Source organism: Jaculus jaculus, chromosome 18, assembly GCF_020740685.1.
Source record: "Jaculus jaculus isolate mJacJac1 chromosome 18, mJacJac1.mat.Y.cur, whole genome shotgun sequence".
Lineage (NCBI taxonomy): Eukaryota > Metazoa > Chordata > Mammalia > Rodentia > Dipodidae > Jaculus > Jaculus jaculus.
The window spans coordinates 58,750,237-58,765,027 of record NC_059119.1 but is presented as its reverse complement, the minus strand read 5'-3'; the positions used below and the strand labels follow the sequence as shown (position 1 = coordinate 58,765,027).

Sequence of the window (14,791 nt, the reverse complement as noted above, 5' to 3'; positions counted from 1 at the left end):
CCTCTCCCCTCCCATGTTCCCCACTCCACTCAATCCCTTCTTTCCAAGTAGAGTCTCTTCCACTTTGACGCCAGCATTTTCTTTCCTCCTGATATGCTGGTCTTGTGTACGTAGCCTAAGCCATGGCGAGGTCATCAATACCATGGCCACTTTGTCTGTGGACGACAGTATTGCCATACACTCCTCCCTTGCTTTGGCTTTTCCATTCTTTCCTTCACCTCTTCTGCAATGCTTTGCCGGTGTGATGGGCATTTCTATGCCACCTCTGCTCCAGCTTGGTTTCTCAGGGACCTGCAGCCGGGGCGTGAGTAGCATTCAGCAATAGGGTCTTACCATGCAGTTTTGGTGGACAGCAAAGAGCCTTGCTAATAGCCTACGATGTTTGGGGGGCATCAGGGGCCTCCTTGGCCAACAACTTGCTGGAAGGTCTCCTGACCCTGGCACTGAAATTTTTCTAATAACAATCAATATGATTTCTGGGCATAATATTGTCTGTCTCTACAAGACATTTCTGTCCAAACCTCCCCCCGTCCTCTCTCTCTCTCTCTCTCTCTCTCTCTCTCTTTTTAGGTATGGTCTTGCTCTAGCTCAGGCTGACCTGGAATTCACCATGTTTTCTCAAGGTGGTCTTGAACTCACGGCAGTCCTCGTACCTTTGCCTCCTGAGTGCTGGGATTAAAGGCATGTGCCACCTTGCTTGGCCCTTATCTCTTTCTTTTGTGGCTTATTCATAACAACTTAGATATGGGTTAAATTTCCTCCCAGCCCCTCTTCTTCATCCTCTCCCTTCACCCCATGTAGACCGTTTCACCCTCAGTATTTATGTTTTTGATTAAAGTTTCAGTGTATGCATGTTGAGGAGCACACGGGAGCATGCAGGGAAGAGGTCATAGGGCAACTTGGGGCTTCAGTCCTCAGGAGCGCTGCTCACTGCTTGTGATGCAAGCTCTGTCATTGGCCGGAGTTCACCAGTGAAGCCACACTGCCCAGCTAGCCAGCCTCGGGCGTGATCTGGTCTCTACCCCCCCCCCCCCATGAGATCCAAGCATGAACCACCGTTCCCACCACTTGTGCATGGGTTCATACTTGCAAAGCAAGCCCTTTACTTACCTCTTGCCCTCATCCCTCTATATTTTGTCCTAATGATATCTTCCGATATCACTTTTTCTCATCATTTTGCTCCCAGTTAGGTGTTGAATTTAAGAATGTAGATCGTAATGTTAAGAGGAAATACTTTGCAGAGCCATTTGAACAACCTAAGAATCATGTCAGAGTTTCTTGAAACGAAAGCATGATGGGCTGGAGAGATGGCTTAGCGGTTAAGGCGTTTGCCTGCAAAGCCAAAGGAAGCCAGATGCACGAGGTGGCTCAGGCGTCTGGAGTTTGTTCGCAGTGGCTGGAGGCCCTGGCGCGCCCATTCTCTTGTCCCTTGGGCCCTTCTCTTCTCATTTTCTGAGCTGCCAGAATCCTTCGCCCTTTGCCAGAGAAGAGGACCTTGGTGCCCTTTTCCCTCCTGGTTCTAAATCTTCTCAACAGGCTTTGTGTTTTGGAGGAATTGTTTTGGTTAAACAGGCAGAGGAGACTAGAACTTTCCTGTTTGGACTAGAATATTCTTTCTCTGAGTTTCAGACGATTTATTTTCCCCCTACTGTAGTTATCTCTTGTATCACATGCAGGAATGATTTTGGCGTCATTACTTGGAAACTTTATCCTCCCCACAGGCTCTTCAGTGAAACACATTCATAGCTTATTACTTTATTTGCATCTTCATATTCCAAAAGCTGGTGTCAGTCAGGGAAGGACGCTCAGAGATCTGAATTGGTTGGCATGCCTCGACTCCTAACAAATGCCCAAACTTTGTTTCAGTCAGATGCTTAACTTGATTTCTCAAACAAAATCTCCTGCTATGAAGCAGATAGTGTCATGCGTTTTCTTCAGATGAGGACATGAAGACGCGGTGACGTTCAATGGCTTAGCGTCATACGGCTAGCCTACCACTAATGGTTAGAATCTCCCAGAATTCGGGCTTCAGACCTTTCTCTGTTTCCAATGATTTTTTTTTTTTTTTTTTTTTGAGGAGTGCTTGTCCATTTCCATGAGTTTGAAGACGACCTTTATATAGTTGATGACATTAGCCACCACTCCACCTTGAACTTCTTGTTCATTTCTAATTGTTTGTTGTATATCTCTTCCTGCATGTCCACAGACACCCTGAATGTACCCCAAACCAAACTCTTTCTTCTCCATAATCTACTTTGCTTTTCCTCTAACATTCTTCACCTCAGTTAAGCCCAATTTCTTAGGCCCAGACATCGAGTCTTTTTCTTATATGCCATATCCAAATTTCAGGAAGTGCAAGTAGATACTGTTGACATCTTTAAGTTTTCCCACAATATTTCCTCTAGCATGGCTATTCTAGGTTAAGCCCTTATCTTCTCTTGGGACCATTGCCTTGTAATGGATTCCTTGCTTCCACTTTTGTCCTGTGTCCTTTAGAATATAGATTGTAGCTGGGCGTGGTGGTCCACACCTTTAATCCCAGCACTCGGGAGGCAGAGGTAGGAGGATCGCTGTGAGTTCGAGGCCACCCTGAGACTCTGTGGTGAATCCCAGGTCAGCCTGGGCTAGAGTGAGACCCTACCTTGAAAAACCAAAAATAAATAAATAAATATAGATAGATAGATAGATGGATAGATATATTGTAGGGGCTGGAGAGATGGCTCAGCAGCTAAAGGCACTTTCTTGCAAAGCCTGGTGGCCTTGGTTCAATTCCCCGGTAGCCATGTAACACCAGATACGCACAAAATGGTGCACAAATCTGGAGTTCACGTGCAACGGCAGGAGGCCCTGGCACACTCATAGTCTGTTTTTCTCTGTCTCTCTCAAATAGATGAAACACTTTAAAAATAAAATCTGGATTGTAATTTCGCACTGCGTTCCACCCAATGGCTCCTTGTCGACAAGCTCTGATATAAGCTGCCCCTTGACCGCCTGCCCACCTCCCTCTTCCCGGCCCGCGCTACTTGTCCGTCCCGGTGCCCCGACCAGCATTCCGCGGCCGTCCCAGCCACTTTCTAACCTTAGCCTTTTGTTGCCTTCTCTCCGCCTCAGACTTCCTTTCTGCAGACACTCATGTGACCTGTGCATTTTCTTTATTTGGGTCTGTCCTCCAGTGTCATCTCTCCAAGAAGGCCATTTTCTTTTATTTATTTATTTTTTATTTATTTGAAAGCGATGGACAAAGAGAGAGAAAGAGGCAGATAGAGAGAGAGACAGAATGGGCACACCAGGGCCTCCAGCCACTGAAAACGAACCCCAGATGTGTGCGCCCCCTTGTGCATCTGGCTAACATGGGTCCTGGAGAATCGAGCCTCAAACCGGGGTCCTTAGGCTTCACAGGCAAGCGCTTAACCGCTAAGCCATCTCTCCAGCCCCTTTTTCCTTTAGTAGTCATCCCTCTCAAAACAGTGCCTTCCCAAAGACCCAAGTTTATTTTGGCTTCTTTTCCTCCATAGTTCTTATTACTAACTGAAATGATATTAAAACTAGTTGATTATCATCTGTATCCACACTCAAAAGTAAGCTCCATGAGGACAGGAGAATAAAGGCATTGTCTGTTTTAGTCACTGATGTATCTTGAGCATTCAGAACAGCGCCTGGCTCATCCAATGTGCTAACTGTATTTAGGGGATGGTGGGTAAATATATGAAGAGATACTCAAGCTCACTGGACAAAGTGCATAGGGCGCAGGTCCCTGCTGCTATCTCCATGTGCAGATCACATGATGCATGCATGGTTTCTCCCATGCCAAGAATTTTTCAAATTCTTTCTAGCATTAATTCCCTTTTTCTTTTAAATATGTTTATTTATTTGAGAGAGAGAACAAGGAAGATTGAGAGAATGGACACACCAGGGGCTCCATCCATTGCAAACAAACTCCAGACACATGCACCACCATGTGCATCTGGGTTTCGTGGGTCCTGGGGAATCAAACCTGGGTCCTTCCTTAGTCTTTGCAGGCAAGTGCCTTAACCACTAAGCAATCTCTCCAGTCCATAATTCCCTCTTTCATTCACTCCCCCAGGCTGTAATTTTCTTCTCTATCCCACAAAACTGGCCTCTTAAAACTCACAGCACAATGCATGCTCATGTGTGGGTAGAATGGTTTCTTTCTGAGGACAAGGGTTTTTTCATGCTAGTAATGTTGATAGCAGAAAATCAGGAAAAAGAAAAGCTTGGACAAATTACAGAGTTCTAAAGAAACTTGCAGGTACCTTGTCAATTAGGGTTAGGGTGCTTGCCTGCGAAGCCTAAGGACTCAGGTTCGATTCTCTGGTCCCATGTAAGCCAGACGCACCTGGTAGCACATGTGTCTGGAGTTTGTTTACAGTGGCTAGAGGCCCTGGTGAGCCCATTCTCTGTCTCTGTCTCTCTCTCTCTCTCAATCTCTCTCTCTCTCCCTCTCCCTCTTTCTCTAATAAAAATAAAAGTCACAAGACAAGACATGTAGAAAACACTTTATTAAAAATAGGTTTGCCAGGCGTGGTGGCGCACGCCTTTAATCCCAGCACTCAGGAGCCAAAGGTAGGAGGATCACTATGAGTTTGAGGCCACCCTGAGACTACATAGTAAATTCCAGGTCAGCCTGGACCAGAGTGAGACCATACCTCAAAAAAACAAAAAATAAATAAATAAAATAAGTTAGTATTGCAAATAAGGAAATATAAATACAAAGAGGTTAAATAACTATCTGTGTCACACAGCTAGTCCATGCTGATGTCAGAGCGTGTGTTCGTAACCACCACGCTATTGTCTTTGGTATTTAGAGATACAATTGAAGAAAACCCCAAGTGAAGATCTAAGAAGGAAGCTTTAGGCTTAACCTCGAGGTCCAGAGTCGCCACCTGCTCAGTTGCCCCAGAATTCCCAGGATGTATAGTGAGCTCAGTGACGTCACTTCATTTCACTTCCTGGTGTCTGTCTCTGCTTCTCTTTATGAATCTAGGGTTAATACTTTGAGGATTATATATGATTGATTTTGAGACATTAAGTTTAGGCAAGTGCATGTTAATAGTCAACATTCAGTCTTCATTAAATATAAAACACATGAATAGCCAATAAAAATCTTTAAATCAGTTTTAGCCTCCCCATAGGAATAAATGAGTTAGTTATGATTGTTTCTCTAAACATTTACTGAGCACTTCCTATGCACCCAGCATTTCACAGACCCTGAAGATATAAAGCTAACTGTGGCTCACTCAATATCTGTAAGGAGCTAGCCTCAGTGAATAATTAAGCAAAGACTTGCTCAAGAAACAGATATAAAATATAATAAATAAAAACAAGTAGAAATAGGTAGGTTTTAGTGATATTTTGAGCAAAATGGAAAGGAGAAAATCTATTAAGGTAAAGACTAAATATAAAAGATTTTTTTTTTCCTGAAAGTTTGGGTAGTGAAGACCACATGCCTCTGTTGCTGTGGGAGCATTCCCATAGGGATCTTGTATCAACAATTGCCATCAAATTATGTTGTAGGGCTGGATGTAATTCAGTAGAGATTTTTTTTTTATGTCTTTAGAAAGTCTTGGAACAAATATGCCTTCTTTTATTACTTTCCAAAACTTAAGTCTTCCTATCACCCCTGCTGTGTACCCCTACAGAGGAACTGAGTTTAACCAGGGCAGTCATTAAATGAAGTAAAAATAAAGTTTGTATTGCTCAGAACAAGGATTCTAGCAGCAGGAGAAGAGTGTGTGTGTGTGTGTGTGTGTGTGTGTGTGTGTGTGTGTTTTTTCCTAAGACAATGGTCTCTCATCTGTGACACATGCCCAAGTCACTCTTCACACAGAACCCTCTGCTCCCTGGGACGTGATGGCTTAGGTGGGTGGGGGATTCCCCAGTTTTGTTTAAAATGAAGTTGTCTTTGCGTTTGGCTAGCATATTCATGATTAGTTTACTGACAATTGGGTTTTTTTTCTTCTTATGCCATATGCTATTCCATGATTCACCAGCTTTGAGTCTGTTGCCTTGAAGGTGAAACAATTTCTTCCAATGTTGATATTTCAAAATCTCATAGATAATAAGCATATACATATGCAGATTTCTTTCAGAAGTTTTAAACATTTGGAGATGAATGAATTATGCTGCTACAAATGGAAAGGAGCAGTGCAAAGTTATAATGGTGATATCCAAGCATCTTTTGTTGAGTGTATGGTTGAACACTTGTATTGATAAAACCTGGAGGCTTTGTTATACTTTGTAAAATCATTTTTCGAAAGTGTTATTTATTTAGAACTTTTAAAGTTTAACATTTTACTTAATTGTCTCGATTTACATGTATTTTATCTTTCTAGGCTGATAAGATCTTCATTTTCAGAAGTAGGGCTTAAATTCCACATAAATTCTTATAGTAACTGTTTATAATATAATTGTGGCTTCCTTCTTCTGTATTTAATGGGTAGTAATAACTATCCAAACCTCAAGATATTTTTTAAATTTATTTGAGAGAGTCAGAGAGAAAAAGAGACAGAGAGAGAGACAATGGGCGCATCAGGGCCTTCAAACGAACTCCAGATGCATGTGCCCCCTTATGCATCTGACTTACGTGAGTACTGGAGAATGGAGCCTCGAACCAGGATCCTTAGGCTTCACAGGCAAGCACTTAACCGCTAAGCCATCTCTCCAGCCCCTCAAGACATTTTTTTGTTTCATACAATAAACTGTAAACTTGTGAACATTTTAATAGACAATATTACACTTTCTGAATACAAAACAAAAGGGGCATTTTATTTGGCATGGGCACTTTTTTATTTTTGTTTTTTTAGTGTTTTGAGGTTGGGTTTTGCTCTAGCCCAGGTTGACCTGAAGCTCCTGCTACCTCTGCCTCCCAAGTGCTGGGATGAAAGGCGTGTGCCACCATGCCCGGCATACTTTTTAAGAATTTAAATGATCAGGGTTCTAATAAACATGCAATAAATTTGGTTTCTCCACACAGCTTTAATCAATGCATTCCATACATTGCATCATTTAGCCTCCTGTTTGTATTCAGAATGCTGATTTTTGTTTTTAAGTTAAGAAACCTTTATAATTACATGGTATAAATGCATGTGCAAATATCTATGTAAGTTGTATTATTGATGAGAGGTTTTTAAAGATTCCAATTTTCAGCGTGTCTCCCTCACCTTTCCCCCTTAACTTTTCTTTCTTTCTTTTTTTCCTTTTTAAGCTTCTCTTTGGTTCAGGTGTGCTGGTGTGGCTAAGCCTTTCTGGGCCACAGCTGGAGAAAGTGGTGATTGACAGAAGCCTGGTGGGGAAGCTCATCTCAGACACCATCAGCGATGGTAATTATCCCCATGTGCAAATCCATTGCCTACATTAACAGTAGGGCAGGAGAAATACTGTATCAACAGGTAGACTAATTATTACCACTGGGGACTTGCAAATACAACAAGTAATTGCTTGTAATAGCATACTTAAAACCCCTGGAACCAAAACAAGTTTCAACTAACATTGCTTTTTTTTTTTTTCTTGTTAAGTATTAGGCCCATATTCTATAGATTTTCCACTCTTTAAAATATTTTGAATATATATTGAAGATAAGCTTTTTATTCTTTCAAAATCATTCCTCTATTATTGACATTCCAAATTTTTTTTTCACTTTCAAGTGGATTTTTTGAGTAAATAACCCAAGTTTGCCAACAAGACAAATTTCATAAGTAAAATATCATATGTCCTTTGATTCTTGTAAGAAGGTTCTTTGTTATTGAAATACTTGAATACTACCTTTTGAGAGATTTGGGGATATATTTTTAAATATCAAAAAATAATGTCAGTTTACAGGGTAAATCTACTGATAAGTGACAGCATAAGCATTTGTTGCCTGATTGGTACAAAGAACATGGGAAAAAAAGTGATTATTGAGTGGGAAGGTTGCTGATCTTTGTGGAGCTGTAAGGGCTCTGTACTGGCTGCCATTCTACCCATCCCATCTGATCCAAGAAAGCAACCACATAAGGGTTGGTTATTGTCATTTTCATAGATAAGGGAATGGAAGCTGAGCTGCTCAGAACACGGCCAGTCTTATGTAGCCAGTGACTGGCCGAGCTGAGGCTTGAACGTAAGTTCTGACTGCAGGACCCACCTGCATTCTATCCTCGCTGACTCCAGATTTTGAAGATTATGTTCTTTGATTTGAGATCTAAAAGCAAATTTCATTATCATGACAGATTAAAAATAATCAGTATCAGGGCTGGAGAGATGGCTTAGCAATTAAGGCACTAGCCTGCAAAGCCAAAGGACCTCGGTTCGGTTCCCCAGGACCCACGTAAGCCAGATGCACATGCGTCTGGAGTTTGTTTGCAGTGGCTGGAAGCCATGGCACACTCATTCTCTCTCCCTTGCTCGCTCGCTCTCTCTCTGCCTATGCCTTTCTCTGTTTCAAATAAATAAATAAACAGTAGAATATTTTTTAAAATGATCAGTATCTTAAACTGAATACCCAAAGGAAGATGTATTTCTAGTAAAAGGACAGAGCTGCGTGCTCCAGGAGCTGTCTCTGAGTGAAGTCAGACACCATGTGTCATCTGAAAGAAAGGACTTGGCAGGATTAGTTTGGTTAGCAGCACCACGGATAGTAACAAACAGGACCGGGGTGCAGGCAAGTCCTTTCCTCTGCGTGCAGCAACATGCTCGGGAAGAGTTCCATCTTCACGTCCCGATAATAAGCCCTTTGCTGACACTGTCGCTGCAATGGTCACTGTTAAAATTTTGCTATACTGATGTTTCCCTATACAAACTTAATTTAAAGGGAGCTTTAGCTGCTATTCTTTCTAATCATTCTTTCTAATTCTTGAATTCTTGAATTTCTAATTCTTCTTTCTAATCTTGTTACATTTGTTTCTTGCTTTGTTCCTGAGATAATATTCCTTCATGAAACATGGTGACAATGAGGTTTCTTAGCAGCTCTCTGTTGGCTGCTGCTTGCACATCCAAGGGTGCAGCAATAAATATGCATATGAGATCTTCATTAATTTATTTTGGCTAGGAACAATGTAAGCATTCTTCAGATCTCTATTTCATGTTCTTAGCAGTCATTTCTTAGAACATTATTAACCCTTTTATATAGCTTGTGACATTATCTACCTGTTTCCTGTTTATATGTTTTAGAAATAAAGTTGTAGGAGTATTTTTTGTTAATCTTCATTATTAAAGATTAATTTATGCAATGTACAAATTAGGTGTAAAATGCTTTATTTCATTCAGCTTGTATTGCCCTCAAAAGAACAAAACTTAACTTAAGAAAACATCAGGGTCTAGGGAGAGTTTACCTCACGGGTAAAGAGCTTGCCTGGATTCCATTCTGCCTGCCCACATAAACGCTGAAAGTAGAGGCCTGCACCTGAAATGGGGGGGGGGGCGGGTAGAGATGGGCAAATTCCTGGTGCTCACTGGCCATCCAGCCAGTGTACCCCAATTGGCAAGCTCCAGGCCAATGAAAGACATTGTCTCAAAAAGAGGTAGGTGATTCACTTTAGGATGACACCTCAAGTCATCATGTGGTCTAGACATGCATCTGTGCCTACATGTGCATCCACAACGTGTATACATACATGCACACACATACCACATGCCAAAATGAAATAATAAAAGACAAAAAAATGAGAGCTGGACGTGGTGGTGCATGCCTTTAATCCCAGTGCTCAGGAGGTAGAAGTAGGAGGATCGCCATGAGTTCCAGGCCACCCTGAAACTACATAGTGAATTCCAGGTCAGCCTGGGTTAGAGCGAGACCCTACCCTGAAAAACAAGACAAGACAAAACAAAAAGACAAAAAATAAATAAATAAAAAATGAGATTGTTAGAGAATACTGATCAGCATCCATCTACTCTATTCTCAAATGAATTAGTTCTATCTTTATGTAAAGTCTATATTTATGTGATAATTTGTGCCAGAACAAATCACAGTATCTATCTTTACTTTCAGGTTCAAAATTGTCTTCTGTTTATGCTTTTTAAACCCTGGTTCCACATATATTTCATTTGAGGGTGGCCCCTAAACATTACTGCAAATTGAAAAATATCAAATCTATATGATTATATTGGAAGTTATTTGTTGCTAATATCTTTAAGATTCTTGTAAAACATCATTATGTTTAAGAGATTTTAGTAATTTCAGTCAATAACTATGTTCTAAAAATAGCTTCTTATAATGTTTTAATAGAAAAAATATAACTGCATTATTTTATTCTAACTTGGTATCATTAAATCATTGTTGTAGCTCTTCTCACAGACAGTTTCATCATCTTAACATTTTTGGCACAAAATAAACTATGCTTTATTCAGTTTACCAAGAAAATGGATTCTCCTGACATAAATAAAAGATTGGAAAAACTCTCGGCTTTGGATTATAAGGTAAAAATTTCAATGTGTATGGTGGTATTATTAATTTAATGTATACCAGAGTATTCTGTGGGTTAATATTATGCTTATTATTCTTGAACATTTCTAATTTCAGAGAATTCTGAATTATTCAAAGATTAAGCTGATTTCACTACAAATAGTGGCTATGCTTTTTTTTTCTTTTCTTTTTTGTACTTCCACTGTGGTGGTGGCCAACAGTGGCAGTTCATACAGTACTTATGGAGGATAAAGTTGATTTTCTTGCCAGTGGTTGTATATACACCATTTTCATTTCCCCCTAAGAATCCATGTAACTGCACTGGTTTCCATTACAAAAAAGGAAAAAGGTACTTTGAAATAGTAACAGAAAAATGTAATGAGTAATGGGAAGATGTCTACCCCCCCCCCCCACACACACACAACTGTTAACACAGTTAATACTTTTTGTTAATACAAAAAGAAATTTCTTTCTGGCATCATCTTCACTTACTCCAGGTAATTTGTTTCCTTGTATCAGGGACTTTACTTACATCTGTCCAGGCTGGATTTTTATTTTAAATGATGTGTTTAAATGTTGCCACATTACATTTTAAGTGCTGGACAGGCACACTCCCTGCCAGGATGAGGATCTAATACATTTTCCAGGCTGTTTCAGTCCAAGGCCTCTTTTCAGCAGTGACTTGTATTTGCAAGACTGATCCAGCGTCTGTGACGTGGATTTGAGACAGTTCACTGTTCACTGGGAACAGTGATATTACAGCCTCCTTGAAAAAGATGCTCTCTTGTGCTGGGAAAGGCAAAGATGTTTAGAAACCAGCTCTGTAGCTTGCAGCTTGTATGTATTGTTGGAAAAATTGGATTTTTACCTAAGTGTTACACTTTGGTGTTATTGGTTATAATGGCTGAGGTGATTATGATGCAGAGACAATTTAGTTTTAAGTAGAAACATTTATTCTTATTTTTAAAAAGTTTTAGCATGGAATAAAAATACCTGAGACAAGTTTTTCATGGTCATAACAAACTATAGTCTGGCTTGCTTGCCAGATTTGTAGAGCTTCTATCAAATTTTGTATAATAATGATTTTCTTTAATTGGAAATTTTTGATACTCGTGTATTATATAGTAAAAAATCATTTTAGCATCCTTACAAGGCTATTATTTTCCAAAGGGTTAACATGGATTTATTTGAAATGTTATCTCTTAATAGTAGTCCTGAAATATGCCAATATTCATCAACTGAAGAAATTTAAAGTAATTGTTGTTAATGCTAAGTTGAATGACTACTCAGTTTATTTTAGATGTGATATGTAGCTTGGTGAATCTTTTAGACTGAGAGATACCTGTTAATGAGAGCAGAGAAAATTGACACTCGGGTGTCAATTGTTGTTATGAAAAAATGTTGAAAATAGTCTTTATTCTTGAAATAAGGGAATTATATCATTCCTTCTGCCTTTGGATTTGGAAAATTTGGAACAAGGGCACTCCACACCACTTCTATACATTAGAGAATTAATATGCTTCCCTTTGAAAAGCCCATGAATTTAATTTCTTGCTTCAGTATTTAAAATATAGATACATGATAATTAGTCATTACTACCATTTGCCCACTGGAAGGATATTTTAGGAAACTTATTCATTTTACTTGCCATGCTTGTCATTATGACAAAATACCAATATCATGAAAACTCAAAGGAAACACAAAAATTTCAAATATTATAACTAGTTTTCATTATATAAGAACTGAAAATGTCAGTCCTTCATTTTGACTCAATTTTCTCATCTAGCAATTTGTAGGTAACATGCCCGCATGTTGAGTTGGCCATCAAAATATGTATGTATATTTTAAAGTACTTAGCAATTACGTTGGGGCATTTTGCTCAAATAAGAAGAAAATTGCATTAATAACAATTGAGAACTTAAATACAATTATTTGAATTTAACAGCATAAAGTTCACTTGTGTTTTATTGCCCACTTGAAGTTTGGAACGTGGCAGTGATATAGAGTATAATAGCTCTGATTTTCTTTATACCTGTGCCTTTGTGTCGTTATTTAAGATTGAAATAATTTGGGGAAAAAAGAATTTCGGGTAAATATCCTGCAACTGTTGACCTTTAACAAGCCTTCCTGCCTAATTTTAAAAATCCAATTCCATTCAACAGTGAAGGAATAGAGCAAGGAGTTAAATGTTTACCGCAAGAGAACAACAACAGTAATTACTTTGATTTCGGTTCCTTTTGATGTGCATTCAGAGGATGAAGAGGTCAATAATATTATGACCATGCAAATAGAAAAGGGTTCCTTTTGACCATATTGAAAAAAATAGCAGAGGATTATTAAAGCATTAACCTTGATTTTAATGGCCTTGGTTGAGTGGTGAGATCACAATTTGGATGAGCCTGATTATTTACTAAATACAATACATAAATGCAACGGGTTCTTAACACCCATTGCACTCTGGCATTATCGCATTACTGCCATCCTTTGTTGCCTTGCAGACAGGAATATGAAAGCAATCTGTCATGTAGTGAGACTGGCTCCAGAAGCATTCCTCTGATAAGAAGACCCCCTGCCCTTTGCTAGTGTCTGGTCCAGTAGGCTTAGCCATGCGCTTAATCCCCAGAAAGTGGTTCGATTATTGCTGACCAGCAATGGCAAGATAGTTTTTTTTTTCTCCTTCCAAGCTATCAACCTTCCATTAATTCCTTAAGCAGAAATACGGTGCAATCTATATTTCCTTGGCATGTGTCACCCAGATGGTGCCGTGCTTATGTTTTCAAATAACCATGTTCCAAAATAACATAGTTTGAATAATAAATTCTACAAATCCTTCCTAAGAGAGAGAGAGGCAGGGTCCTCAGAAGCTGCATAAACTTTTACGCATGATGCCATGGCTTATCCCTTTTATGCAGAATATACGTGTATATATCTCATATATTTTAAGAGATATTTGCCTCAAGTTGTTTTTCCCTTTATTGTTGTCAGTCATTGTTAATGTGTTATGTCTTAAACAGTCAGACACTCCTGGTCAGCATTTGGCCAGCAGCACTGAGCTCGTCATGCAATACAGATGGTCTTAAATCCACGTGCAGGTCGATACTGCCATGCAACCATGACTGTACATTTCGGTATTGATTGGAATTGCGACATCTAATTCCCCCCAACTCAAATTTTTCTTTTCCTTTCCTCAGCTAAAAATGGGGAGAATTTTGAACATATGTCTTTTTTATCTATGTGTCAAAAGAATTTGGTAAATCCTGACACCTTCTTACGCACATGTTTAAGATGCATATTTACTTGCATGCATCTACATTTACAGATGCTTTAATTTTTGAAATATTCCGAAGATTTTGCATGTTTTAAAGGAAATGTTTTTGCATGTTTTTTTTTTAACCATTAGGTTTCCTATTATGACATCTCTGGGCCAGCAAATAAGACAACAGAGCGTCATCTGGCTATTAATTGTGCACAGGATATAGTTGTCTGCTGGTGGCCACTGGTCAGTGATGAGGCTTGGCCTTGGACTCCAATTTCTTCTGAGAAAGACAGAGCCAACCTGCTGCTCCTAGGTTGTGCTCAAGGAAGACTAGAGGTAAATCCTAAAACCAATGTCCACCTTTCAGTGAAGTGCAAATAAAACAGTACTGTCCGTCTTCTAGTTTGAAATATGTGTGAATATGCTTTTAAACTTATATTCATTTTCCTTCAAATAGCCATACAAGGAAATTACATAGGAAATGAGAGCCTAAAACTTATCACAGCTCAAATGTAACAAGGCAGTTTCAGGTCCGGCTGGGGGAGAGCAGTGGTTACAGCCCAGGCTTTGAGCTCGATTTCTCATTCTCCCCCGACTACCTGACTCCTCTCTGTGCTGGAGAAAGTTACTAGCCCTGTGTACCAGACCTTCTTCATTTAGAGAGTGGAGCTAAGTTAATGGAGAGATGTGTATTGATGCCAATACCTTTTTATAATTAATTTTGTTTCTTTTTAAAAGTAAAAAAAAAAAAAAATAGACCTTACTTTTAGTCACAGTTTTACTTGGGTGAAACATTACATTCCAATATTTCCCTTGAAATCTATTATCTTTGAGACTTCAAGAAGTATTTCTCAAATTTGGTATTCTGAGACAAAATGATTAGGTCTAGTTTTTTTACGATTCCAGACTGTCTTTTGGGTTTGCTTGTTTCTGTTTGTGAGACTGAGTTTTGTTAGGTAGATCAGAACTCCTGCTTCTCCTGCCTCAGCCTCTGGAGTATTGAGATCAAAGGCATGTCCCGCCATGCCTCATTTCAGGCTGTCTTTTAAGATTTAAAAGTCCTAATATTTATGTATTTATGTTTGAGATATATATATATGTATATATATATATATATAGTCATCTTTAAGAATTCTTGC

The 14,791-nt window shown here is 39.3% G+C and overlaps 1 protein-coding gene across 6 annotated transcripts in view; it reads left to right on the top strand.

The window, feature by feature from the left end:
• The window catches only part of LOC101606968 (WD repeat containing planar cell polarity effector), a 262,683-nt gene that overhangs the window by 96,348 nt on the left and 151,544 nt on the right, over positions 1 to 14,791 (top strand). For all 6 annotated transcript variants that reach the window (XM_045137784.1, XM_045137783.1, XM_045137782.1 and 3 more), the window contains 3 exons: positions 7,226 to 7,340; positions 10,277 to 10,410; positions 13,797 to 13,988. In XM_045137784.1, the coding sequence (XP_044993719.1) occupies positions 7,226 to 7,340; positions 10,277 to 10,410; positions 13,797 to 13,988 (441 nt within the window). The remainder of the gene's footprint in view (positions 1 to 7,225; positions 7,341 to 10,276; positions 10,411 to 13,796; positions 13,989 to 14,791) is intronic.